At 37.2% G+C, this 27,382-nt stretch overlaps 4 protein-coding genes, 1 non-coding gene and 2 pseudogenes across 7 annotated transcripts; 5 read left to right on the top strand and 2 right to left on the bottom strand.

Annotated features, from left to right (window-relative positions):
• The first annotated feature begins 3,849 nt into the window (after positions 1-3,849).
• LOC126625620 (short-chain dehydrogenase TIC 32 B, chloroplastic-like) lies at positions 3,850-5,776 on the top strand (annotated as a pseudogene).
• Positions 5,777-5,800: 24 nt separating this feature from the next.
• On the top strand, positions 5,801-6,130 carry LOC126625619 (histidine-containing phosphotransfer protein 4-like). Its single transcript, XM_050294663.1, has one exon. The coding sequence runs from the start codon at positions 5,801-5,803 to the stop codon at positions 6,128-6,130; it is 330 nt and encodes a 109-aa protein (XP_050150620.1).
• A 7,135-nt stretch (positions 6,131-13,265) lies between these two features.
• Positions 13,266-15,025, top strand: LOC126625297 (pentatricopeptide repeat-containing protein At4g21065-like). Its single transcript, XM_050294384.1, has one exon. The coding sequence runs from the start codon at positions 13,548-13,550 to the stop codon at positions 14,913-14,915; it is 1,368 nt and encodes a 455-aa protein (XP_050150341.1). The 5' UTR covers positions 13,266-13,547; the 3' UTR covers positions 14,916-15,025.
• Positions 15,026-15,718: 693 nt separating this feature from the next.
• On the bottom strand, positions 15,719-18,213 carry LOC126625362 (2-hydroxy-palmitic acid dioxygenase mpo1-like; annotated as a pseudogene).
• TRNAI-AAU (transfer RNA isoleucine (anticodon AAU)) lies at positions 18,167-18,240 on the bottom strand. Its single transcript has one exon. It is a non-coding gene; the product is annotated as a tRNA-Ile (tRNA).
• A 109-nt stretch (positions 18,241-18,349) lies between these two features.
• Positions 18,350-22,123, top strand: LOC126624967 (photosynthetic NDH subunit of subcomplex B 4, chloroplastic-like). Of its 3 annotated transcripts, none has more exons than XM_050294034.1 (6): positions 18,350-18,540; positions 18,755-18,799; positions 18,897-19,056; positions 19,163-19,218; positions 19,331-19,402; positions 21,845-22,123. In XM_050294034.1, the coding sequence occupies exons 1-6, from the start codon at positions 18,439-18,441 to the stop codon at positions 21,968-21,970; spliced, it is 561 nt and encodes a 186-aa protein (XP_050149991.1). In that variant the 5' UTR covers positions 18,350-18,438; the 3' UTR covers positions 21,971-22,123. The 3 variants fall into 3 exon arrangements, with proteins under 3 accessions (XP_050149991.1, XP_050149992.1, XP_050149990.1); XM_050294033.1 differs by lacking the exon at positions 21,845-22,123 and adding an exon at positions 19,848-20,156 and having other exon boundaries at positions 18,353-18,540; XM_050294035.1 differs by lacking the exons at positions 18,755-18,799; positions 21,845-22,123 and adding an exon at positions 19,848-20,156 and having other exon boundaries at positions 18,351-18,540.
• Positions 22,124-25,044: 2,921 nt separating this feature from the next.
• LOC126627477 (thioredoxin-like 1-2, chloroplastic) lies at positions 25,045-26,826 on the top strand. Its single transcript, XM_050297039.1, has 4 exons — positions 25,045-25,553; positions 25,698-25,880; positions 26,057-26,221; positions 26,329-26,826. The coding sequence occupies exons 1-4, from the start codon at positions 25,311-25,313 to the stop codon at positions 26,581-26,583; spliced, it is 846 nt and encodes a 281-aa protein (XP_050152996.1). The 5' UTR covers positions 25,045-25,310; the 3' UTR covers positions 26,584-26,826.
• Positions 26,827-27,382: the final 556 nt, after the last annotated feature.

Genomic DNA, 27,382 nt, shown 5'->3' with positions numbered 1-27,382 from the left:
TTGCAAAATTAACGAAACTGGTTCCTTTTCAGGAAACAATTCCAAACTTCCAACCACGACTGGACACGCATGCCCTTAGCTTGTCTGAGGTATTTCAATCATGCAGATCACCTCAAAAATGGACCAATCATGGGTGTACACATCATGCCACGTATGTGCCAAGAATGAAAGAATGGACACCGCCGCACCTGATCACAAAACCAACCACGAATAAGGTATCTCTCTCTTTTGAAAATTATTGCCCTGATTTTAGAACAAGAATAATAAAACTGGATTCGTCCAATTAATCATCTCTAGGGTTTGACTGTTTACGTGGGTCCTGTTTCCTTCGTTGCAACATGTGGTAGTGAAAAGAAACACATATGTGGCAAGGACGGGTTGGTCCAGAAGCCAGGATGAGAGAATTATATCACCATATAAGAAATAGGCTTTTTTCATATCCAAAATGGTTCCTGAGATTTTCATAACACATCATTTTGGTCACTGAGATTGAAAATCAATAGAAATGGTCCTTGAGTTGTCCACCATCCATTATTTTGGTTCTTCCGTTAAGTGTCTCGGAGTTCTTGGCCGGAAGTTTGGGCAATTTTCAAAACTTCATAACTCAATTGTTTCTTAACCAAATTCGACCCATAATATATCAAAATGAAGATAGGAAAGTGTAGAACAAAATTATATCTATTTGGAAGCCCAATGGTTGCCGGAGATGGCCGGAAAATAGTCTGAAAGGTGACTGGTCCGCAGAAAAACGAGAAAACTTGCCATTAATTGGGTAAACTTTAAACGTTCATAACTTCTTCAATACTCAACGAAATTGAATGATTCAAAAACGAAAATCATACTTCTCGACGAGAGAATAATACTTTTATCGAAGGCTAACTAGCCATGGTTTTTCCGAAAAAATGGCTCGAAACTGGCTCCCTTCTCTTCGTCTCATCGAGAAGTATGATTTTCGTTTTTGAATCACTTAATTTCGTTGAGTATTGAAGAAGTTATGAACGTTTAAAGTTTACCCAGTTCCCAGCGAGTTTTTCCGCGGACCAGTCACCTTTCAGGCTATTTTCAAGTCATCTCCGGTAACCATTGGGCTTCCAAATAGATATAATCTTTCTCCACACTTTCCTATCTTCATTTTGATATATTATGGGTTGAATTTGGTTAAGAAACGATTGGGATACGAAGTTTTGAAAATTGTCCAAACTTCCGACCAAGAGCTCCGGGACACTTAACGGAGTTTTTAACAGAATGGCCAAAATAATGGATGGTGGACAATCTCAGAGACCATTTATATTGATTTTCAATCTCAGGGACCAAAGTGATATATTATGCAAATCTCAAGAACCATTTTGGCTAAAAAGCCTAAGAAATATTGAGTTAGGCAAAGGTCAGCTGAATTGATTGAAAATATTAAAGACCAATATATATGCAAGTAAACTTTTGCTTTGAGAGATACGAAGATGAAGATCTCCATTTATACTATCATTGGTTCTATTTTGAAGCTGTGGATGATTGACTATTTCATGGCTCGATCTGCCTAACTTGGAATGTGATTGCAGTAATTATATATATATATATATATATATATGTTGAAGCTGACCTAACTTGGAATGTGATTGCAGTGATGATATATGTGTGTATATATATATATATATATATATACACACACGTATTCTTGTAAATAAATAAAAATTGTAGTTCGAGGATTCATCTAATTTTAAAAGTAATGGATTCAGAATTAATAAGCAATCCGTGTTGGCTAATATTAAGGCACAGAATTAAAGGAGTTGTGGATTGATGGATAGAAATTTTGTTTTATATATAATGCACCCAACTACTTGTGAGGATGTGGAGATCATGCGCGCCGGAGTTGATGGATAAAAATCTTGCAGGAGTTTATAATTTCTTTTATTTTCAATTTGTTTTTTTAGCAATGATGGGATTTTCAAGATTGAAGAGTTTCCTCTCAATTCGTTTAGTGACGAATTTATAGAATTTTATATTTATAATTGGAACCGTTAATATTATAAATTTAGTTCTTTGTAAAGATCATCTTCACAAAACATCAATTAAAATTGAGATTATTTAGTCAATCAATTGTAGCAAATAGAATCCATCCATCAGTTTTTATACAATTTGATGACTAAACGATCTCAAATTTTATTAATTTTTTACAAAGATGATGTTTCAAAAGTGTTTTATAACGTGAAAGGAATTTAATCTGTAAACATGAAGTTCCATCAAATCGAATATGTAGCGACTTAAGGAGGAACCCATCCTTATCCATTGCGGAGACAAGGTAATTCCTTTGTTTTGAAGTGCAACCTCAACTTCTTTTATGGTATAAGAGTATGCGTGTTCGCCTACATACCAATGGGCGTACATATCCACGTCACCCTATGTGTTTTATTTGTCATTGATGCACGTGAAAGAGTGTGTGAGAATGATCAAGTGCAGTACAACATTTCCCCTGTATATATATTCATTGTCCGATTCATAAGTATACTCTCGTAATCCTATTGTCATCCCTTACAAAACGAGAAAAAAAAAGGAAAAAAATAAGTTGCCTAGTAATTAGAAATATAAAAAATTGTAGTGTTATATAGATTTCTAAGATGATTTGGTCTGATCCAAATTCCTCGTATTAGGAAGAGATTATAATGCTTGACAATTTTCATTTGACTCGCTATTCATTAGTTGTAACAAACAAATTGTGGAGCCAAAAATATTCACAAGGCGACACGTGGACTTTTGGATAAAAGAGGACAAAAATACCCTTGAGACATATCGGGATTCCTATGCACGAGCAGCGGGCAATCATCCGTTAACCAAGTCGAAAATGCCTAAAGAAGGTAACAAATAAAAGTTATTTCATCCATATACTCCACAAGGTAACCATTCCAAACATTCCATTTAAATTAGATTAATTGGTGAATTAATGGATTTATTTCCTAATTAATCCATTAAATCACCAATTAAATGACCCATTATGCCAATTAATCCCCCATTACATAACCCACTACCCAAAAATCCCAAATGGCCGGCCACCCTTGTTGATCTCATCATATTCACCTATTTTATCACATTAATTAGCTAGTTAATTTGGCAATAATTTTATTTGCTAAATTAATTAGTCAATTATTCCCATAACTCCTAAATTCAACCTAAATCAAGAACCCTATCCCTATAAATAGGCTCTCATTCTCACCAAAAAGCTAGGTCCTAACTCTTGCTAAAATGCTCCAAAGCTCTCAAACATTTTTCTCTCAAAATTCTAATTTGGGCATCGGAGGTTCTTCGGCCAAAGCCCCCCCCCATTCATCGTTGGCGTGTAAGGTTCTTGGCCTTGACCTAAGGTGTTCATTGTTTTGTAGGTGCAATTTTGTCCAAGATCGAGGAGGAAGAAATTTGCATCCACACAAATCATCTTGAAGAAATTAAATTAACTGAGCAGCAGCTAATTAGTTTAAGCCATCCTTAAATCAACTTACTGACCGACTGACAGTCAAATAGAAGCAAGCTGATAAAGTAATCAAGAGAAGATCATTACGTAAAATAACGTGTTGTTTTCACATTATATTCAGCATATTTTGATGACCAGAAAGCAAGACCCGCAAGAATCTGATATGAAGTAAGCTATTGCAGACGTGTCTGCATCTGTATGCAAAAGTTGAAGCAAATAAAGAAGAAGAATAAACATTCCACAAACTAAAATATTTTGTTTGAAAGCCACAAATTAAATATTGTAATTAAGTTGTTAAACAGATAGTCTTAAAATATTATTATGTCGTAGTACCGTCAGCTTATTTAATTATCGCAATTGTGGCTCAGTAGGTGGTGTTTGCAGAGGCAATGGCGATGCTTAGGGGGTGCAAGTTGGCAGCCGACCTTGGTTTTGGTTGGGTTGTTGCGGAATCGGATTCTTTAGAGGTAGTCTCCTCTTTGAATGGGGATATCTCTAATGGAAGCTGGGAAGTGTTCCCTATATTTCAAAATATCTTAAGAGTGGGGACCTCTTTTCAGGGCTATCATTGGTCTTGGGTTCCAAGACCGGCCAACCAGACGGCGGACCTTTTGGCATCGAGGAAGAACATGGAGATGTGCGATCAAACTTGGGTCAGATGTCCCCCATCTTCATTGATTCACATTCTCAACAAGGATGGCCTTCCTTGCACTCCATAAGTGTTAGTGCTATGGTGGTGTGTTGGGACGACGCTTGGCCTTTGTGGCAGCGTCTCTTGGCTGTTGTCTTGCACACTGCCCTTCTTCTGTATTGCTTTGTTTGTCCCTCTGTGGACTCTCCTTGTATTGTTGGCTTTTGCCCTGGTTATTCTTATTTCCAGTCTTCCAAAAAAAAAAAATTCATATTTAAGTAGGGGCTAAGGAAGTGGTTGAGAAAAAGAGGCAAGAGACAAAGAAAAAGAAATAAAACTCATGCAATTAACAAATGCTAATTGAAAAAAACATTTAAATGTGTTTATACCATACTTAGGGCCTCCGTATTTAGATCTTGTATAAATACTCAGGGGACTTAAATGTAATTATGTAATAAAGGAATGGGCAAATATGTAATAAGTGAGGAGCCCTTATTCTATAAAAGGACTCATCACCCTCACAATTAGAGGAGGCCATTTCTGAAGCATTCTCACCCCTCTCACATCCCCTCTCATATTTAGAGATTATCTCCCTCACCTCTCAGAAATACAATAATCAGTGTGGACGTAGCCCAAACCTTGGGGTGAATCACGATACATCTTGTATTATTTACTTACTTGCAAATTCACGGTCGGATTTACGTTGTTCCAAGACCTCCGGTTTTGTGCATCAACATTTGGCGCCGTCTGTGGGAATCTGCACAACCCAAAAAAACTAAGTCGGTTCTCTTTCATTTTTTCATCAAATTTCATCACTGTCCACCGTGAATCAGCACAAACCAAAAACCCATAACCTCCATCCTTGGGCTGTTTCAAAAAAAAAAAAAAAAAAAAAAAAAAAAAAAAAAAAAAAACCTTCGCAGATCTCTCTCTTTCCTAACCCTCTTTCTGCATCTCAAAGTCTGTGTATGTATTTAAAACAAAGTGGCTACGGCTCAAAGAGTACAGCCGAGTAAGTCACCGACGCCTCCCCCGATCTCCGCCACATCACCGCCATCATCATAGGCGCTACGTTAGAGATCAGAGCTGAGACGGCTCGAGTTTAGCCAAGCGCGGGGCCAAGCTGGTCCTCCCAGCTCGAAGCCTCAAAGTGCCAAGGACGCCAAGGCTTGAATTCCCTCCTAGTTTCCCGGCTTTGAGATCATCGTCATGGCTCTCGATCTCAGCTCCCCCGCTTCCGTTAGGAGCTTCGCCTCTAAGTTCAAGTCCCTCCAGCTGCCTCTCAATCTTCTCATAAATAATGTCGGAAAGTTCACGACGGAATCGAAATGACCTTTGCTACTAATTATCTCAGTCATTTTATGTTGACGAAGCTGTTGCTCAACACAATGATTGAAATGGTTGCGGCCAGTGGCGTTCAAGGGCAAATCGTGAACGTGTCGTCGGCTATTCACGGCTGGTTTTCCAGCGATATGATCTGATATCTTGGATCCAAGCCACCAGCTGGAGCGTCTCGAAGATCCAAAAACCCGAACTCAAGCTCGGATCTTCCTCACGGAGCCTCACGGATCTTCCTCACAGACCTTCATTGTCTGTGGAATGACACCGAGAAGTTCCCTTCCTCCACCATTTTTCGGCAATCTCCGGCGATGGCAAAGATGGCTTCAACTCGGATTCTCCTTTGATAGAACCTCATCTCAACTTTAGTTATGGTAGACTTGTCAGGGAGGAAGCTGATGAATCTGATCACAGCAGACCCATCCACCATATCAGCTTCTGCTTCTACAACGACGTTGTCGTCAGCGTCGACTCAGCCGGCTCAGTCATCTGTTATGCGTTTTCGCCACCAAAAAGCAACGGTTAATGATGATGATCACCTAGAACAGGCACTACAGAGGAACCCTCGTGATTTTAATAAGTTGGACAACTATATGCACCAATTCAAGGGAAGTAGCTCAAGCATCGGAGCCAAAACGGTGAAAGTTGACTGCCAACAGTTTAGGGAATATTGTAATGCAGGAAACGTAGAAGGCGACTGAAGCAAGAACATGTAACACTGAAAAAGAAGCTTGAGGCCTATTTTCAGATGGCAAAGCAAGCTGGGCCAATCGAGACAACATGTCGACCCAAGTAATCAAGAAATTCATCAATAGCCAGAGTCTAGCTTAAAAAGTTCATAAGGAGGTTCAAGCTGCCGGAGAATGCGAAGATTGATCAGGTGAAGGCAGCAATGAAGAATAGGGTGCTGACGGTGATTGTGTGTAAAGAGGAAAATAGAAGAAGGACAAGTCCATGCCCCCGCCATCTGCAATCTGCAAAGTAAAGCAAAGTAAAGAGAACTTTACTTTACTTTTGTCTGCCATCTACAAAGTAAAGCAAAGGCTAATGCACCTGGACCTCATCAACAGAATAATAAAAGTAGAAAAAAAAAACAAAAGCAAAAGAAAGGTGTGGTGGAAAAGAGAAAAGCAAAAGCAAGAAATAAACACCCCACCAGAATGATGTGATTTATTTTTCTTGTTTTTGTATAATGTGATTTATTTTTCGGAGACATCTGTATAAACCCCATCAGAGGGTAATAATAAATAAAAAAGCAAAGCCCAAAATAAACAGGTTGGAATGTTGTGTGGAGGGCGAATGCCTATAAGCCCAAAATAGCTCCAACCAGGCGATCAAAAGTACGTCCAGTACTCCCAAATTATACATGAGCATTACTCATATCAATCATACATAAACATTCATGAGCATCACTCATGTCAACATTCATGAGCATCACTCATGTCAACATCCATGAGCATCACTCATATCAATCAACATAAATATTCATGAGCATCACTCATGTCAATCAGCTTCAAAAGCTTCATTTACAAAAGCTCTAGCTTCAAAAACTTCATTTACAGAGCTCTAGCTTCAAAAGCTTCATTTACAAAGCTCTAGCTTCAAAATATTCATTTACAAAAAGATTTAGCTTCAAAAGCTTCATTTACAGAGCTCCAGCTTCAAAGCTTCACTTGCAAAGCTTCACCTACAAAGCTTCAGTGCAAGGTATACAAATACCGCCTCCGAACAACCGCCACTTCAGCCCATACATAGATTCAATTTGAAGTCTCCAACCAACATACTCTATTGACCGAAGACTTAGGGGACTACACTATATACCATATATTGGGCATCAACTGGGCCTCATAGAAAATACTTGGGGGACTTAGCCCATTATCTATATATTGAGAAGCGAGCCCTTATTCTATAAAAGGGATTCCCTTACTTTCATTAGAGAGCACTCATGAAAAATACTTGGGGGACTTAGCCCATCACTTATGTATTGAGGAGCGAGCCCTTATTTTATAAAAGGGACTTCCTCACCTTCGTTAGAGAGCATCGTCGCCAGCTGAGCAACTGCCTCGCCGCGAGCATCACTCCTAACCCATTATTCATGTACTGAGGAGCGAGCCCTTATTTTATAAAAGGGACTCCCTCACCTTCATTAGAGAGTATCGCCGCCCGCTGAGCAACCGCCTCGCCGCGAGCATCACTCCTAACCCATTATTCATGTACTGATGAGCGAGCCCTTCTTTTATAAAAGGGACTCCCTCACCTTCATTAGAGAACATCACTGCCTGGTGAGCAACTACCTCGCCGCGAGCATCGACTCTAGCCCATAATTTTTGTATTGAGGAGTAAGCCCTTATTCTAAAAAAGGGACTCCCTCACCTTCAACGCCACAAGCCGAGCCAACCAAGGCAACATAAGCCACAAACCGAGCAGCCTCGCAACATGTGCTACTTCTAATTGAGCATCATTTCAGATTGGGCACCGCCGCATACCAAGCATCAGTTCAAAACGACATCTAGTTACTTCGGCCCACACATAAACTGAATTTCAAGTCTCCAGCCAAAAGACTCTCTTGACTGAAAACTTGGGGGACTACTGTTTATACCATACTTAGGGCTTCCGTATTTAGATCTCGTATAAATACTCGGGGGACTTAAATGTAATTGTGTAATAAAGGAAGGGGCAAATATGTAATAAGTGAGGAGCCCTTATTCTATAAAAAGACTCATCACCCTTACAATTAGAGGAGGCCATTTCTGAAGCCTTCTCACCCCTCTCACATCCCCTCTCATATTCAGAGGTTCTCTCCCTCACCTCTCAGAAATACAATAATCAGTGTGGACGTAGCCCAAACCTTGGGGTGAACCACGATACATCTTGTGTTATTTACTTACTTATAGATTCACGATCGGATTTACGTTGTTCCAAGACCTCCGATTTTGTGCATCAACAAAATGTACAGCTCATTGAAAAATATCAATTAGCAACTAGGTTTAATAGGATTTCATCAACTAATTAAACGATTCATTAATAATTCAAACTTAATACTTTGATTGACCATTTGATTCAACTAATCAATCGTATATATGACGATGAAGTTAAAGGTAGGTATACGGAGACCAATGCATATTTCCATTTAACTAGTTAGGGTTTTAACTAATTGTTATTTGCACTAGAATATCGTAACTTGGTATAGCCAATTCATCATGTTTTACAGTATAGGTGGATGACGAGTTTAAACTTCATCTCGTAAAGTCTTTACAAAAATAAAAAATTATTTTTTAAAAACCTTTGCACGACGAAGCCTAAACCAATTTATTTTCTTTCTTTTATTTTTAATTTTATATTATAAATTTTAAAATATAGTTATTTTATTTTTTAAAAACTTTGCATGACGAATATCAATATTTCGTCGCCTAAACCCTATTTACTTGTTTTTCATTTATATATTGTTGAACTAAATTATTTTCTTTGCATGACGAATCAACATTTGGTCTCCCAAACCCTATTTATTTTAATTTATTTATATTTGAAATTGTAAAATAAAATTATTTTCTTTTTTATTATTTATAAATAAAAAAAATTTAATTTTGCGCGACGAACATATATTTTGTTGCGCAAAATCCTTAAATTTGGGCAGGCGCCAAAAATGGGACACGGGAATTTTTTTAAGACTTTGCATGACCAACACTTCGTAGTGCAAAACCCTAAAAATTTGGGCAGCGCCAAAAATGGGACGTGGGAAATGTTATTTTTTATTTTTTTTTAAGACTTTGTGATACCAATATTTCATCGCGCAAAGTGATACAGTTTTTAATACTAAAATAACTCATCCACAATTTTCTCAATGTCTTTCTCTATTTTCTTACCTCTAATCTCTTTTCCTCTCCCTAAATCCGACCCTTTCTCTCACACTCACTCCTCTCACTTAATCTATCTTCTCTCTCTTCTCTATCTCTCACTCTCACTCACTCTCTTCTTTATCTCTCACTCTTACTCACTCTTTCATCTCTCTCTCACTATCTCCTCTAACTCTCTCACACTCACTCCTCTCTCTCATTCTCACTCACTCTTAATCTTGCCAAAAGGTATTTTCTCCCCAAATTTTAATATTTTTTCATTAATATATGTTTTTGGAGTTAAATAATTGAGTTTGGTGTGGGGTGGAGTTTGGGGTTGGATTTGGGGTATGCCAATTTTAGGAGAGATTATGCCGATTTTTTGGGATTATTTTATGTTTTTTTTTTGTTATTTGACCATGTTTGTTTTGTTCGTAGGGAATCGTCGAGACTTTGACGGCGAAAGTTGATGATTAGGACACTATCGGACCATATCCCCTGCCACTACCACCACATTAGACTTGTATTAGGATTTTATTATTGTACTTTGGTAATTTATGTGTACATTTTTAATATAATATATATTATGGATAATTTGATTACTATTTTTCATATGTAATTTTATTTTGAATATGTCAATTTAAATTAAAGTATTGAAAAAATAAAGATACAATTAAATTAAATTAAAAAAGTAAAAATTCGAAAAATTTTGCGCTACCAAATATTTCGTCGCGTAAACAATTACTATAATTAAATTAAAATAAGAGAAATAAAAAAAAACTTGCTCAACAAAATATTTCTTCTCACAAACAATTAATTTCGTCGCACAAAATATTAAATTAATTAAATTAAATAAAAATAATAAAAAACCAAAAACTTTGCGCGATGAATATTTATTTTCGTCATGCAAACCCTATCGTAACAAGCTTTGCGCAACTAATCATGTATAACAAAAATTTTGTCTCGTAAGGTTTTGAGTAACGAAATCATACTTTGCGCAACAAATCTTATTTCGTCGTGCAAAGTATTTTTTGTAGTAGTGTATCAATACACATGCACATATATTATAACTCATACTAATCGTGAATTAGGGGCGGCTCTGAGATTTCAAGGGTTTTGTGCGAAAATTAAAATAGGGCACTTTCACATACGAAACTTTTTTTTTTGGGTGTTTAAAACATTTTTTTTTCTTCTACAGTATATTTATGAGTACGAAACTTAGTATGAAAGTCAACTTTGTAACACAATACTAAACAATATATTATAAGATATAGTATTCTCCAAAACAGAAAATAACTTCGGATATTTTTCAAATTTGTACTTAATTAAGTTATGCATATATAGATTTTTTTTTTAATAGAGACATTAGAACTGAAATATATATATATATATATATATTGAACAAATAATATTATCTACACTAAAGGGGAAGGGTGGACTTAGCCTCACAATGAGTTAGCAATAATATGGTTCAAATTCGTCTTTGGCGAGAATCGAACTTAAAATCTCTCACTTACAAGTGAAGAGAAATACCACTAAACCGGAATACTAAGTGGCATATATATAACTAAAAGTTGGTGGACCTTGGAGATGGGGGCTATGCAACTGCTCATTTGGCACTCCCCAAAGCCGCCACTGTCGTGAATATATTATAACTTTGTAATCATCTAATCAAAACATTTTAAAATGTAAATACCATAATATATAATGGCCGCAATTACATTCAAGAGATTGGCAACAATCTCTAATAATTGCAATGTGTGGGGTAACATATATATTTCAAGTGTATATAGAGGTGTGGTTGGACAAGGTGACCAAAGAGATTGTGATTCGCGACATATAAAGTAATGAAACAAAGCATATGAAGCCAACAATCACAGAATAATCAATAATTAGCCAACCTTGATGTGATGAAAAGTTTATATGCCTAGGGTTTCAAGTCCATATTATTCCACGGGACAGGTATTAGAGACTAAGAAAATGTATAACCCTTCAAATGTACCCCCACAATGGAACAGTACATATATATATAATTTTCAGTTTGATTTGAGAACAGAAAATTCAAACTTTTCATGTTTTTGAACAAAGTAGAGAGACGCTAATTAATTGGTTTTTATTTATTTTTTTCATTCACCTTTTTAGTTTTAATTTTCAACACGTTATCAAACGAGCCCTGAATTATTATAATATAGACTTTGTCGGCCGACTAAACCTAGCTTTTTAATCCCAAGATTAGGCAGGATGAACCACATCGAATTAAACTAATCTAAATGATTCCAAGTGTGTCTAAATGTAGATTGGCTTCATATGCATTTCATGCTTGAAGTAAAAGCTATAGCAATTGGTCTCTAATTATGATTGATGAAGACATAAAGTGATCAATAATTCATCAAAGCCAAAGTCAATTATAGAAGAAGATCAGCTTCCATGAACTTGAATTGTCTTGCACAGATTACCATAAAAGGAGGCCGGTTCCTACCCCATTATGGCATGCATGCAAGAAAGTACAGCCGTAGGTCTAATTGATACAGTTAATTAGTCATAGATCTAATTGATACGTTTATACTAAAATACTAATTTGTAAACTTGGGAAAGAGCCAAGTTTGCTAGAGTAATGCACTTCTCCTTAATTAATTATATTAAAGTTTGAATCTCTGTCATAATTTAGTTTAAGTCAAATTAGAATATCGCTTAAATAAAAATAAAATAAAAAAACTATGCTTTTTCTCTTCTTTTGCCCACTTAGCCACTAAGAAATTATACTCAACTTTAAGCCAGATAATTTCAATCAGTTTGTTTTGGCTTTCAAGCACAATCCCATGTGTGAACAACCTAACACTGCCTAGCTAACAAGGAATGAGTAAATACAAAAGCACTTGTGAGCTTCTTCTACACACACCAACAGAGCTAAAAAGCTCTTTTGGGCATGTGGGTAGGAAGGCATTTTTCTTGGGCAATGTCACAACTGGAGCTCATAAATGTTAAAAAAGCCACAGTAGAAATGGCCATTTGAGTTGTGGCTTCATTGAGTACACTTTTTCCAGGTGTTCTTCTTGCTTTGTATCAGTCAATATATATATATATATATTTTTTTTTTTTATATTCAGGGAAAGCTATCAATTTGTTTTTCCATTGCCATTCTGAATGGTTCTCACAGTCCCTATATATATGGTCTATTTTTTTCACAGACACCACAACTGCAAACCCTAATTGAGATGAATGCATTTATCTTTTAAAGCAGTCCCATGTGAGCAATATCAATTCAGGACAAGGAAGATAGTTCAGAAACCACCCACCCATTCTTTTCATCTAACAGCAGCTTGGAGTTTGATCCATGCAGAATTAAACTTTCTTTCAAGTCCAACAGAAAAGCATCCATCCAAACAAGGAAAAAGTAAATCCAAAGTACTCGTCTAAAAAAGGAAAAGGTAAAACTGTAATCACACACACATAACTGGTGATGCTTATTGTGGACTGTCAATTTAGGTTTTAAGATAATCTCTTTACAGTGTGATGCTTGGTGTAATTTTTACTGTGCATCGATAAAATCAACAACAATAAGAGCTGTTGTGCATTAGTAAACTATAATCCCTTTACAGTGTGATACTTGCGTGCAACTAAGGATATCCACTATTAATATCTATGTCTTCACATGAAACGAGGTGGTGTTAGTATTGCTTAAGAAACTGTAATCTCTTTCTAGAGAAATTCTTCGATATAATCTCTTCTATTTTTAGACCCAATATTCTGCTAGAGGGGGAAGATTTGAGATAAGTCACAAAATGGGTCTGTCATAGTTATCAAACTCACCATCCACATGACAAAGAGTCAAAAAGGAGATCTCATATTTACCAGTGAAAATGAATATCGCTCCAATGTAGGCTAGTAGCTTGTATGTAATTTCCTCTCGCTATCTCATCATCTGACATGGTGTTGTGTATTCTTTTTTATTCGTTTTTGGTCCAAAACCAGTTTTCAGAAGCCCAAAAGAGAAAAGAGAACAGGGTCCATCAAAAATTGAACCAAGAACGCAATGGCCTCAACCAAACCTTTGTTACCGTTTCAGAGATTTCTGCAAATCTGCTATTTGATGCAATGGTTGGCTGGATTTGTAACTTTGTTCTCGCACCATTAAAATATGAAATCTCCAAGAAAAATTTGCAGTCCGTTTACTTTATGACCGTTAACCACCTTTGGCGCCTAATTAAAAAACTCCGTAGCCAAAGCCAAAGAAAGTCAATCTTCCCTACCGCTTCCCAAAACTTGTAATTTGTAAAAGACCTCAATGCACGATGCCATATTTCAAAAGGTGCACAGGTTTATGTCCCTTTTCAAGCAATGCACCACCACGAAACATGTAAAGCAAATCCATGGCCACATAATCCACAAAGGGCTTGATCAAAACGTCTTTGTTCTTGGCAAGATCGTCTCTTTCTGCGCGGTTTTGGACCGCGGAGACATGGACTATGCCGTCTCTGTTTTCAGAAGCGTTGAAAGCCCGGATGGGTTTTTGTGGAACACAATGATCAGAGGGTTTGGGAAGACCAGGAAGCCTGAAAGGGCATTTGAGTTTTATAAGAGAATGCAGGAGAATGGAAAGGTGGCTGATAATTTCACACTTTCCTTCTTGCTCAAGGTTTGTGGGCAATTGGGTTCTTACGTTTTGGGGAAACAGATGCATTGTGCTGCTCTGAAGCATGGGTTGGAGTCTCATGTCTTTGTAAGGAACACTCTCATTCATATGTATGGGATGTTGAAGGATGACCAAACTGCGTTCAATCTGTTTGATGAAATGCCTCGACCAGATTTAGTGGCTTGGAATACTATCATTGATAGTTATGTCAATTGCGGAAAGTGTAAGGAAGCACTTGACTTGTTTTTACGGATGGTAAACAGTGGCACAGAACCTGATGACGCCACGGTGGTTGTGACCCTCTCGGCGTGCTCTACATTGGGTGCATTAGATTTTGGGAGGAGAGTTCATTCTTTTATTAATCGTTTGAATCTTAGCAGCAGTGTGACGGTGACTAATTCGCTTATCGACATGTACGCAAAGTGCGGAGCTTTTGAAGAAGCATATGAGACGTTTTGTAAGATGAAGGGGAAGAACATAGTGTCGTGGAACACGATGATTCTGGGGCTTGCAACGCATGGGCGTGCAGACGATGCATTGGAATTGTTCTCGAAGATGTTGAAGGAAAAGCTTGGGATGCCGGATGAAGTAACTTTCTTGGGAGTTTTGTGTGCTTGTAGCCATGGAGGGATGGTTGATGAAGGAAGAAGGTATTTTGATGTTATGAGCAAGGAGTATCGTATCCAACCAACCATGAAGCACTACGGATGCATGGTGGATATGTTGGGGCGAGCCGGGTACGTGGTGGAGGCTTACAGGTTGATAAAAAGCATGCCAATGGAGTGTAATGCCGTTATATGGAGGACATTGTTGGGAGCGTGTCGGCTGCACGGTGACATTGTGCTCGGAGAAAAGGTGAGGGGTCATCTTTTGGAGCTGGAACCAGATCACAGCAGCGACTACGTTCTTCTATCGAACATGTACGCAAGTTCGGGTGAATGGAACGAAGTTATACGAGTGAGAAAATCAATGATTGACAGGGGAGTTCAAAAACCAGAGCCTGGTAATAGCCTGGTTTAAAGGTCAGAGATCATTTCGAAATGACCACTTTCACTTCAGCGTTCTGTATAAAGTCTCGAAAGTTTTATAGCATTCCATCTAAAAAGACGTTTTGTTTTTGCTGAGATTTATCACTAGCGTTTCATATGTAGTAGCCTGATGGAGGATAAAGCTTGTTGTGCCTTGGTCCGTTCATCAGTGCGGAAACGAGATTCAGATTACAACCTCATCAAAATCACACTCAGTTGAACAGAATAAAATACAAGAAATAAAGACACCGAGAAATTTACGAGGTTCGGCAAAAACCTGCCTACGTCCCCGGAGAGATATTGCTCTTCACTATGAGAATAACAGTACAAGTACACATGAGTTAAATCAACATAACCCAATCCCAAATCTCTTGCACACCCACTCATAGAATTTTCCCAAGAGCCTCACTCTACCCCAAGAGTTCTTTCACTAGAATACTTTTCACTCTAGCTATCTTGATTTTTCTCTCACCCATGCCCATGCTTTCCCATGGGAGAGCCGAATGCTCTCCCCCTTTGGATGCTATCTGATGCCTTCTCAGGAGAGAGCCGAATGCTCTCTCTCTCCCTAACTCAGCAAGCCTTCTCAATATAAGGCCAAGCCATCATAGCCATCATCATTGTGTCTTGCATCATCATTAAAGCAAAAAACAAACATCATCATTAAAGTAAAAGCAAGCATCATCATTATATCTTTACTCATGATGATGTCCACTAAACTTTTGCTTTTACTTTGTCTGCAACTTTCATGCAACCCACACCATGCAACTTTCATGCAACCCACACCATGTGATATTTCCACCGAAAGCAAACACAGGTCATTTCATTATTGTTAACACATGACTCATAATTACTCACAAATGTATGAGCCAAACACAACAAAGCCCTCATTGGGGATGCTCTTATAAGAGAGAACCAATGAAGGAAAAGGGAGTTCCAAAACCAGAGCTTGGTAAGGTGTACAATACTCGACAAATACGGATACAGATTTATACATAATCTCATTCTTTACAGAGGGTTACAGTCTGATATAACCTATCTAAGCTAAGTGATTTTCTTTTGTTTCTTGTTCTGCCACTCTTTGATCTGAGCTTCTATCTTTTCTTCCACGCTTGCATGAAACCCTCGATAAGGTTCGTAGCCGAATACCAATTGAAGACACTGCACAATGCAACAGTAACATGACTCCCATCATCAACAAGAGAAACCATCTCCGATTCAGAAAGGATTTAGATTCGTTACCTCAAGCAGCACAAAGAAAGGACCGATTAGAAACGCTTGAACAAGGTTGTCCAAAAGAGCTGGTGCTCGTTTCTGGAAAGATATGTTATCGTCAGGTATGCATACACATTTTGCTGCTTTCAACCACGAAAATGATTATCGTGAGATGTATAGTACGTCTGGAACACAGGCACAATGCGTATTACAAAATCTCAGTTACCTCAAAAACCCCGTGGCCTATGAACTGTCCAGTCCAACAGAACAACTGAGCAGCCAACACAACCTGAACAAGTGATTCCTCGTAGAATTAGGAAATTGAAAAACAACAAAGCTAGGCAAAGGCGCCAGAACAGGGAAAACCGGAGAAGCTAAAGTCCGAACCAGAGCTAGACAAACATGACCATCACCGGAGAGACCTATAGAGGAGGACAAGAAGCCCATCCGAAGCCAACACACGAACCAGAGACGTACATCTCTTGATGGACAGAAAGGCAGAGTTCATCCAAGTGGCCCTTCCATTCAAAGTCATTGCCTCCTCCAAAACCCTAAACCCCACACAACACATTCACATCCTGTAAAACATAAACTTCATGGACAAGAATTTTCAAACATTCACCCAACTAGGACTGCATTCCAAATTCTGTGAAGACACCGTGGGTAGAACTTGCCCCTAAAAACCGGCTAAGGGGTTCCCAAGAGCTCTTCAACCACTCCGACATTTGTTATTTTTCCGATGTGGGACAACTAGGTCCTATCAAGTCAAATTGATCGGACAGGTCTCTTCGGATTTCTTCCTCTTAATCCATGAAATTTAGAATCCGGACCATTGAAATGTGATCCAACAGCTACAAACAGGGATTCACTTTAAAAGTTATAGTTCAGGGATCCGGACCGTTGAAATTTGATCCAACGGCTACAAACACGGATTCACTTTAAAAGTTATAATAATTTTAACCGTTATATCAAATTCCAACGGTCCGGACCTCGGACTTGGTGGATTAGGAGGAAGGAATCCAGAGGATTCCTGTCCAAATTGATCAACAAAACTAACACTATATTTGGATGAAATAAATAAACTTGAAATTTTGGTAAAAGTCAAAATTTATAGATTGACATGCACCAATTCCCTCATTTAGATTCATAAACATAGAAATTTAGAATTTTCGCGTGGAAAAAAACTTAGAATTTGGGATTACCAATTTCCAAGTTCAAATTCTATGTAAATAGGTGTCATTTCCCAATTTCAATGATTGAGAGTTTAAAAATAAGAAATTTTGTATTCAATTCCATTGTTCTTTTAGCTTAACCAAATAAGAAAATTTACAAATTCTAAAAAGTAAAATTTTGTTATTTCAATTTCTATCATTTTGAAATTCCTTATTAATCTTAAATTTCTTTAACATAGTGTAACAGAATTCCTAGCTCTGAACTCCTTAACCCTAACTTAATATCATAAAAAAGACAGGAAATTTAATCAGATTAAAATGTTAGAAAACCATTCCATCGAACCCAAAATCCATATCCTTAGAACCATAAAATCATCACCCAGAAATCGCAAAAAGGAGAGAGCTTTCAGCTTTACCTTCCATGACAGAGAAAACCCAAGACGGCTAGCAAGCAAGGTGGATTGAACCCAGCAGAGAACACAGAGCAGAGCAGCAACAGACCCAGCTTTCTAATCCAAGCACACATAAAACCCAGCATAGTAGCATACATCGCAGTGAGAGCAAACCCAAAATTCAAACAGAACCCATTTGGGAAACTGTAGAGAGAAGGTGTGAAGTAGAAGAGAACCAGAGAGGTGAAGAAAATCGGCCACACAAACAGTGTGTGGATCAAAATGTTAACTGGGTTGCTGTGATAAGCGCCGTAGAAGGCGAAGTGCCGTTTCAGATCGAACAATCCAGTCCTCCCCATGAAATTTTCCGGGAAAATGGACGGATTTTCCTAGAAAACAGATCGGGAAGGTGAATGAAAATGCAACAAAAGTACAAAAAATAAGAAACTAAAACAGGAAAAATATGGCCCATGCAGGTCTCGAACCTGCGACCTTCGCGTTATTAGCACGACGCTCTAACCAGCTGAGCTAATAGGCCAGTTGATAATTTCTGTTAAAATACAGTATTTATTGCCAATTTGAAATTTTCATATGGCTAAAACTCCATCAGAAGGGTGGTTGCAAATGGTTCTCTTATCCACTTTCTTTCCAAACCAATGAAAACAAAATTCGCAACCCAAACTCTTACAATCCAATTTGGAAGTGCATCTTCTGCACTCAAACTCATTGGAAGACAATGGCAAAAGCTATCATGGGATTCACCATTACCACTCCACATATTCACAGCTCTTCTCTCCAAACAACAAAATTGGACATGAGTTGCTCATCAACCAGATTGGTAAAAATTCAACTTTTCTCTTATATTAATCACTTGTACTGCAAATTGTCTTGTTATGTTTGAAATGCTATATGGACAAACGTGAGTTAAGTCAGTTAACACAAACAGTTTCCGCGCCCTCCCCCACGTAGATTAGAGTAGTTTAGTGTGTTGTCTTGTAAAATAAAAATGGTGCATATCCACGGAAATGCTTTTGAGTACTTTTATTTGGCAGCTTAGGCAGTCTTCAAGCTCTGAACTTTTCAGTGGGTGCAGGCAGGTAATTAACCAGCTTTGTAAATTTTTTGTCCCCAAAAAATGAACTTTTCATGAATTTATCAAAAAATTTACTGCATTAATATATTTTGGTTTTATAGATCGTAGGGAAAAAAAGCAAAAGAGCCTCTTTCTGCAGAACAAATGCTTTCCCAGACTGGCCTCTAATGGCAGTTCTTGTGGAACACATAGAAGGCCAGAGAGACCTCATAACCCACAAATCTATCGTGCATCTCAGTGATGAAAACATAAAGAATGTCTGTAAGTATTGTATTTCCTAATTAATTTTTTATTAGTTTTTGTGTAATTTGTGGTGGATTTTAATTGGGAATGCTTGAAAATTGTGACAATTTTTTTTGTTTTGTAGATACTTTTTACATCATGTTCACTTGTTGGGGATGCTTGTTCTTTGGTTCCATGAAGGTAATTAATTAGCTACTCTCACTTCAATTTGTTTTTTATATTCAAAATTTAATTAGATTATATAATTTCATTAGTTTAGAGATTATTCTGAAAGGTTGGGGAATGTTTTCAGGATCCATACTATGATTCAGAGACGTATAGAGGAGATGGAGGGGATGGCACTGGATTCTGGATTTATGAGAAGGTATTTAACCCTTAATTATTACTTAAATTATGTGTATCAAACATTATTTCCACACTTTTGAGTTAGCTTAGATTAGATATTCAGGTCATAGATTATTCAAAAGCATAGAAAATGAGGATAATACGAGCTAGCTATAGTTTTAAAGGCTCTCACAAAAAAGCTCCTCAAAACTCCATTTCTTATTAAGAAAGAAAAAAACACTTAAATGACCATTTTGAAGAAAAGCCCCGCCTAAACCCGACTGTTATTGCACTTGAAATTAGCAATTGCTAAGGGTCTTTTTTTTTATTGAATAATGATATTTATTTGATGAACGAAACATATAGAGAACCAAGTGTAAAGAGTGGTCTGATTAAAATTTTGTCGGGCCTTTCAACTAGATAGGGTTTTTTTTTTTTTTGTTCCCCATTGTTTAGTGACCAACTTTGGGAACTGTTTATTGCAGCAAGAAGACATAGAAGAATCAGCAAGAGCAGAGTTGTGGAGGGAGGAGCTGATTGAGGAGATAGAGCAGAAGGTTGGAAGTCTAAGAGAATTAGAAGAGGCTGGCAAGAAGGAGGAGCTTGTCAAGTGAATCATCATGCATTGTTTAATATTCTTCCACAGTTCCACTTCCAGCTCTTCAAACATCCAGACGTTATTGTATTTATATATACCATGTTTGTAGATAGTTAAATTCTCATGAAAAGAAACACCAACTTTTGGAGATTATGATGAAGTTGTTGCAATTTTAATTGTCATGAATTCAGCGGTCCGTCTGCGTGCCATGACCTTTGTCAAATGTTATGCATTTGCGTTGAATCCAATGACGATTTTTGTTAGAATGTAAAGTCATCTCCAACCGATCCAACCAAAGAGCTATAAGGTTAAAAATAGCTCGGAATGATACGAAAACCGTCTCCAACCAAAGGCTATGCCAAAGAGCTTGTGGGCCCCACTAGGCCCGAACCCCAAAATCAGGCCAGCGGGCTGGCCATTTCCAGCCAGCCCTCCAACGCCAGAATGTCAAGCTTGACATTTTGCCAGCCTTCCAGCTCAACCCATTTGAATGCCAACGGCTACCTGGCGTCAACATGACGCCAACTAGCTAACGTCAAGCTGCCGTCATGTTACCGTTGGAATTTGAATTTTTTTTTGGATGAAATTAAAATAAAAAAATCTAATTTTTTTTTTCCTATAAATACCTACAACATTGAAAACTAAAGATAAGAAATGTCATGTAAATAAGAATTCTATTTAAAATTTGCACATCAATTACATCTCAACACGTGACACTAAATCCTATCCGAAAAATTATTAAGATTACATAAAGATCAGAAATTTGAAGAGTTACTTACTTTAGCGACACGTGTCACTCAAAATTCTATCCAAAAAATTATTGAGATTACATAAATATAAGAAATCTGAAGAGTTACTCATGTTAGCAACACGTGCAATTCGAAATACTATAAAAAAAATTATTGAGATTAACCATATTAATTTAATTAAAATAATAAATTATGTGTTGCCTATGTCTCTTTGGCCCCCTCGGTTAGAGATGATTTTTTGTCAAAAAGGTTATGTTTGGCCTATAGCTCTTTGGCTCCCTTGGTTGAAGATGGTATAAAATATGGCATAGCATTGTTTATTAAAATATAATTTCTTGCAGGGTTATAAGGCCAAATAAAGGAAGCCCTTTGGGCTTCTTTAATATGGCATAGCACTATTCATTAAAATATAATTTCTTACAGAGCTATAGGGCTAAAGGAAGGAAGCCCTTTGGCCCTCTTTCGGTTGGAGATTGCCTAAGCATTCAATCCAAAATTAATTGAGAATAAGGGAAAAAGTTCAAAATCTTTAAGCTCTAAGCTAAACCTTCATCCTTCGATGTAGGAAGGATACGATCAACAATTTCAACGACACACGAACAATGGTTGTATTTGGTACAGAGCAATTCATTAGCTAATTAACACTAAAACCTCACAATCCTGGTGATTTCATTAGAGGAAAACTTACATGCAAATGAGACAGAAAAATAACAATACCTCAAACTTATCATGTGTTGTTATGTGTTTTAACTTACTCACATGACATTACATAATTCATTTGAGATAAGCGCCAGAGAGGTGAAGAAAATGAGGATAACACAAGCTAGCTGTAGTTTTAAGGGCTCTCACAAATAAGCTCCTCAAAACTCCATTTCTTATTAAGAAAAAAAAAACACTTAAATGACCATTTTGAAGAAAAACCCCGCCTAAACCCGACTGTTATTGCACTCAACATTAGTAGTTGCTAAGGGTTTTTTTTTAGTGAATAATGATATTTATTTGATGAACGAAGCATATAGAGGATCATGTGTAAAGAGTGGTCTGATTAAAACCTTGTCGGGTCTTTCAACCAGATAGAGTGTTTTTCTTTGTTCCTCATTGTTTAGTGACCAACTTTGGGAACTGTTTATTGCAGCAAGAAGACATAGAAGAATCAGCAAGAGCAGAGTTGTGGAGGGAGGAGCTGATTGAGGAGATAGAGCAGAAGGTTGGAAGTCTAAGAGAGTTGGAAGAGGCTGGCAAGGAGGAGCTTGTCAAGTGAATCATCATGCATTGTTTAATATTCTACCACAATTCCACTTCCAGGCCTTCAAACATCCAGACGTTATTGTATATATACCATGTTTGAATATAGATAAATTCTCATGAAAAGAAACACCAACTTTTGGAGATTATGATGAAGTTGTTGCAATTTAACTGTCATGAATTCAGCAGTCAGGCTGCGTGCCAAGACCTTTGTCAAATGTTATGCCTTTGCGTTGAATCCGATGACGATTTTTGTTAGAATGTAAGCATTCGATCCAAAACTAATTGAGAATAAGGGAAAATGTTCAAAATCTTTAAGCTCTAAGCTAAATCTTCATCCTTCGATGTTGGAAGGATACGATCAACAATTTCAACAACACACGAACAATGGTTGTATTTGGTACAGAGCAATTCATTAGCTAATTAACACTAATACCGCACAGTCTTGGTGATTTCGTTATGGGGAAACTTACGTGCAATTGAGATGGAAAAATAACAATATCTCAAACTTAATATACGTAGTCATGTGTTTTAACTTATCCACATGGCATTACATAGATAATGCCACCTCAATGTCTCAGTAGCATGCAAGTCCATATCATCATAAGAGAACTAAGAAAAAAAATGATAAAAAATCAGTAAAAATTTAGTAGGTTGTAAAATCGAACCCGGTGGATTGATGGATTGTTGGATTATTAGGGTTATGGAGAACAATACTGCACACTGATATGCCTCTTGTTTCTTTGCTTAGTGTGGACTCAAAAAACAGTTCCAAAACCCATGGACTTGTTCTAGAAGATAGCCTTTTCCCTTGGTTTTCTTGCAAACCAGTGTTCCAAAATCACAACCTATGGGCTTCCCTACCTTTCAGCACACAAAAAATGGTCCAAAATCTGTGGGCAAATAATTAAAAATATTATCATAAAATTCTAGCCTATTTATCAAGCAATCCAATTATCCAAGGAGGTTCATGAACTGAAATAAACAGATCGCAAGCACATGCAGATGTACTGGAGCTTAATCCATCATCCAGAATTCCGGGTGCTCTCATTGTCACGCAAATATCATCCAGATGAAAAATATCCAAGCCAACTTTCTTGCATGACACTTCCATAATCTATGTGGGTTTTTGGACTCTGTCTTTGGAGAGATTTTTCAATGTGCCAGAAACACGGTCCTGTACATTGTCACAATATAAGTAGTTGGATACTTGAAAAGAAAAAAAGGGCGTGCTATCCACACACCTCTTTTTACTCATTTTTAATTTATGTTCATTGAAAGGGATGTGTGGATATCACACCAAAAAAAAAAAACTTCAACCACTTATATTATGACACTTAGTGTACTATATCGTGTTTCCAGCACACTGAAAACTTTCTCCTACCACCTGCAGCTCTGATTTTCCATTTAAATGGAATTGTTTTGGGGATGGGGATCCTCAATTAATTTGTAAACTTGGATAAAGTGAAATGAATATATATCAGAGAAATGATGAGGAGACTTTCTCAAAAGCATGACTTTCTATAGACTTTCTGACACTTCATGTTTTTAGCAAAATATCTTATAATATTGGCACTGAAATTGACCTTAAACTATAAGGTGACAAAGAATACTTAAAAGTCCCACTTTTAAGGGAGTCTCCTTATCGTTTCTCTATATACAATATTTTCAATTTTGATCTTACTTGACATGATTGATCATTTACAGTACATAATCGAGCTTCCAATTTAGGGTTGAAGTCCAAATTTTGATACTTAAATTCTAAAATCTAAATGATCGGGTCAAAAAATAAGTTTATCAAAGTTGAATTTCGGAATGTCTAGATACATGGTCTCTATTTTGTTATATTGAAATTATTCATTTACTTAATTTATCTTTGTTCTCTTTCAACTAAATATAAAATCAATAATCTCTTAATCCAACAACTGACTTATTTGACCAAAAAAACAAAGAACAAAAACTGACTTGCGTTCCAAGAGACTTCAGTTGAGTAAAGTGCAGAGCTTGGAACTCCTAGGAAACTCAGTGAAGTAATTTAATTAGAACTTGGTTTTCTTTCTTTGTTCCCTTGATTAGGGATCGGATTAGGCCTCTTGTACCATGACTCAGCACCCATGATTTTTAATGGGAAAAATATCATCTTCATCTCAAACCCTAGTGCGTCCATCGTGTGTTTGCAGTATATATTTTGTATTAATTTAATGTTTAACACGTATTTTATGATCATGGAGTTGTTAAATGCTGCGATTTGATCAAGATTTATCATCATTGATTAAGCCCTAAGCAGGAGACTGACCACAAAGCATCATCATATTCTTTTGTTTATTAAGGAACATTATTGGGTAATTATAAAAAGACAGAAAGCATTCGTGAGGATCCCATGTTTTCATATGATCGACTGATTATGTATGAAGTTAATCTACCCTACACATACGATCAAATGCTCCCATGTTTTCTTTTGCTAGCGTAGATGCAGAGGGGTGTTGAGGGAAATCGAAATGTGCAGTCTTATAAGGCCTTAAATTTGAAGAGCCCCAAAAAGAAAATTTTGATATGCATCTTTTAATCAAAAACAGAACTTTTTAATAAAAATAAATAGTAAGAATTTCACAGAGAAATAGATTTTACTAGCCAAGATAGCATTCTCAAAAAGAAAAAAGTCAAAAAATAAAATAAAATAAAATCTATTCCAGCAAGTAAAACTAGAGCTAAAAAGATAAATCAGATTATCCAAAATTTGATGAAGCAGACAGCTGCTCAAATTTATCCACTTTCGTAATTTTGTGGAGAAATATCCCAATTAATATTTTCACACAAAACCAGAGCATTTGACTACCAAACATTTTCCCGAAATATAGCAATTTTTACATAATTGCCAACTCAAATCCAAAAAATTAACCGAAAAACATAGCATATTCCTCGTTAATGACGGTAAATTACACACAAACAACAGCTATAAATCTGTGCCATTTATCCAAAAAATAATAATATTTAAAAATAAAAATAAAAAGCTTTTGGATAAGAGGAAAAATCCATATCAGAAAGACCCCACCCACCCGGTTTCAATTTTTTTTTCTAAATACCCCCACTTCCTTTCCTCCTCTTCTTCCTTCTCCCTCTCTCTCTCTCTCTCAAGTTTTCAAAAAACCCACAACTCTCTGTCAATTAGATTTTTAGTAAAAAGGAGGCATCTTTTTGTTCAAAGAACAAGTTTTTTTGAAGATTTTGGTTGCAAGGGGTTAATTTTAATCCATTTTTCGGCCGTTTCGATTCGAAAAAGTGGTGTTTCAGGCAGAGGATCGAGTGGGTTTTCTTGTTTTCGCTGTGAAATCTCGGAAAAGGGCGTTTGATTCGATATGGCCAATGCATTTGCATCACAGAGTGGTTTCTGCATTTCTTCTGGGTTGGATGAAATTGCAGTTGGCTCCAAATCCCCCAAAGGGGATTTTAGGGTTTCTCCTACCTCCCAATTTAAGGATGCAAATTCAAGAGCTTTTCCTGCATTGAGTGTTGATTTCCTGGGAAAACCCTTGATTCTCTCAGATCGTAAGGGTTTCGAGAATTGGAGGGTCACAAAACCTAGCAATTTCTCTGTGCATGTATGTAAAGCTTTCTCCTTTCTCTCTTTTTTGCTTTTAGCTTTTAGCTTTTGCCTTCTACCTTTTGTTGGATTTTTGTGTTCCCCACCGCATTTTTCTATTTTTTTGTGATTTTTTTTTAATTGGGAATTTATGGTTTTTCAGGCACAAGCATCTGTGTGTGTAAGCAGAGCAATGAGATGGTGGGAGAAGACCCTTCACCCCAACATGGTGGAGATCCATTCTGCTCAAGAACTTGTTGATTCTTTGAAGAATGCTGGAGACAGATTGGTCGTGGTTGACTTTTACTCACCTGGTTGTGGAGGCTGCAGAGCTCTCCATCCCAAGGTATATATATTTGATTTTTCGTTCATGTTTTAGCAACCAATTTATGCATTTCAGAGAGACGGACCAGCGGCCCACTAATTCCGCCTCGGAATTATGGCATTCTGGTTTAATTGTTAGGGCCTTAATCTGAAACATTATGGTGAAATTTGTTTACCAAGAGTTGTCCATTTTACCAGATCTGTCAGCTGGCTGAATCGAACCCGAATGCGATTTTCCTCAAAGTTAACTATGAAGAGCACAAGACTATGTGCCATGCTCTCAACATTCATGTGCTGCCGTTCTTTAGATTCTATAGAGGTGCAGATGGTCGTGTGTGTAGCTTTAGCTGCACCAATGCAACTGTGAGTATTCCCTGCAATTACAATCTTCTTTCTCGAGTTTTAATTGCAATGAATTAGCGAAATTGTTTGTGGATCAAGAAACTGAGTCAGAATTCCTTGTTTAACAGATTAAGAAATTCAAAGATGCATTGGCAAAACACGGGGGTGATCGTTGTAATTGTGGGCCGGCGAAAGGGTTAGATGAATCTGAGATACTAAAGTTAGCTTCAATAGGTGAAATATTAACAACAACATCATCGCCTTCCATGAAGGAAGAAAGATTGGAGGATCTGGTCACGAAAAGTGGAGATTTTTCGGGTGTTTGGGGCAATGCAAGCCATAGCATAGAACTTGAGGAAGAAAGTTCCATGGTGAAAGTTTAAAAGCAGCTTCTCTAGGGCAGTTTCCTACATGGTGTTGTTGTACATATATCTTTTAACTTTGGGTTTTCCCATAAGCAGGGGGCTCTGGCTTTTTTACATCGAGCCCTGCCTAGTTTGGTTAATCTGTTATTTAGATTGGATATTGTAATCTGATTAATTATTTTTAATCAGATCAAAAGCTTGTTTGGCTCCAAACTTGCCGCTTCTATTAGAATATGATGTTATGGATTTTGGTACCTAGAACTATTTGTCATCTATTCAAACCCTAGCATTAACCAGGCTTTTCTTGAAAGTGCTTTTTGTCAAACTTCCTTGTTGATTTCTTTCGAATTTGTATGGCAATCTTGGCTGTGTCCTTGCAATGATCTTCTTGCGGCCCCAAACTTACATGGTCAGTAATTCCGGCTAGGTCTTTTTTTTGTTTCTTTTCTAAATTATTATTGAGGGAAGAGAGTGGTTATTGAGGGAAGAGAGTGGTTTTCGAAACTATGACAATAATTAAGAGGAGAGGGAGGTTCGGACCAGAACGCAGTAGAAACACAACACCCTATCTACTAAGAGATTGGACCACATGCTCTAGCTAGGGGTATTTTTAAAAATTCCCTCTACTTTTTTAGCTCCAGTTGCAAAACTTATATAAATGTGAAAAACTCGACGGTTGCAGGCCAATTTTCTATGTATTTTAAGATTGACAGAGACTCATAACCAAATTGAACGTTAAGAAGGTATATCGAACTCAGAAGAGAGTCACAAGTTCGAGGGTGTTATCAATTTTTTTTCCTTTCAACTTAGGCCTGGC

The sequence above is a fragment of the Malus sylvestris genome, chromosome 6, assembly GCF_916048215.2.
Source record: "Malus sylvestris chromosome 6, drMalSylv7.2, whole genome shotgun sequence".
Taxonomy (NCBI): Eukaryota; Viridiplantae; Streptophyta; class Magnoliopsida; order Rosales; family Rosaceae; genus Malus; species Malus sylvestris.
This window is presented reverse-complemented; position numbering and strand designations above follow the sequence as displayed.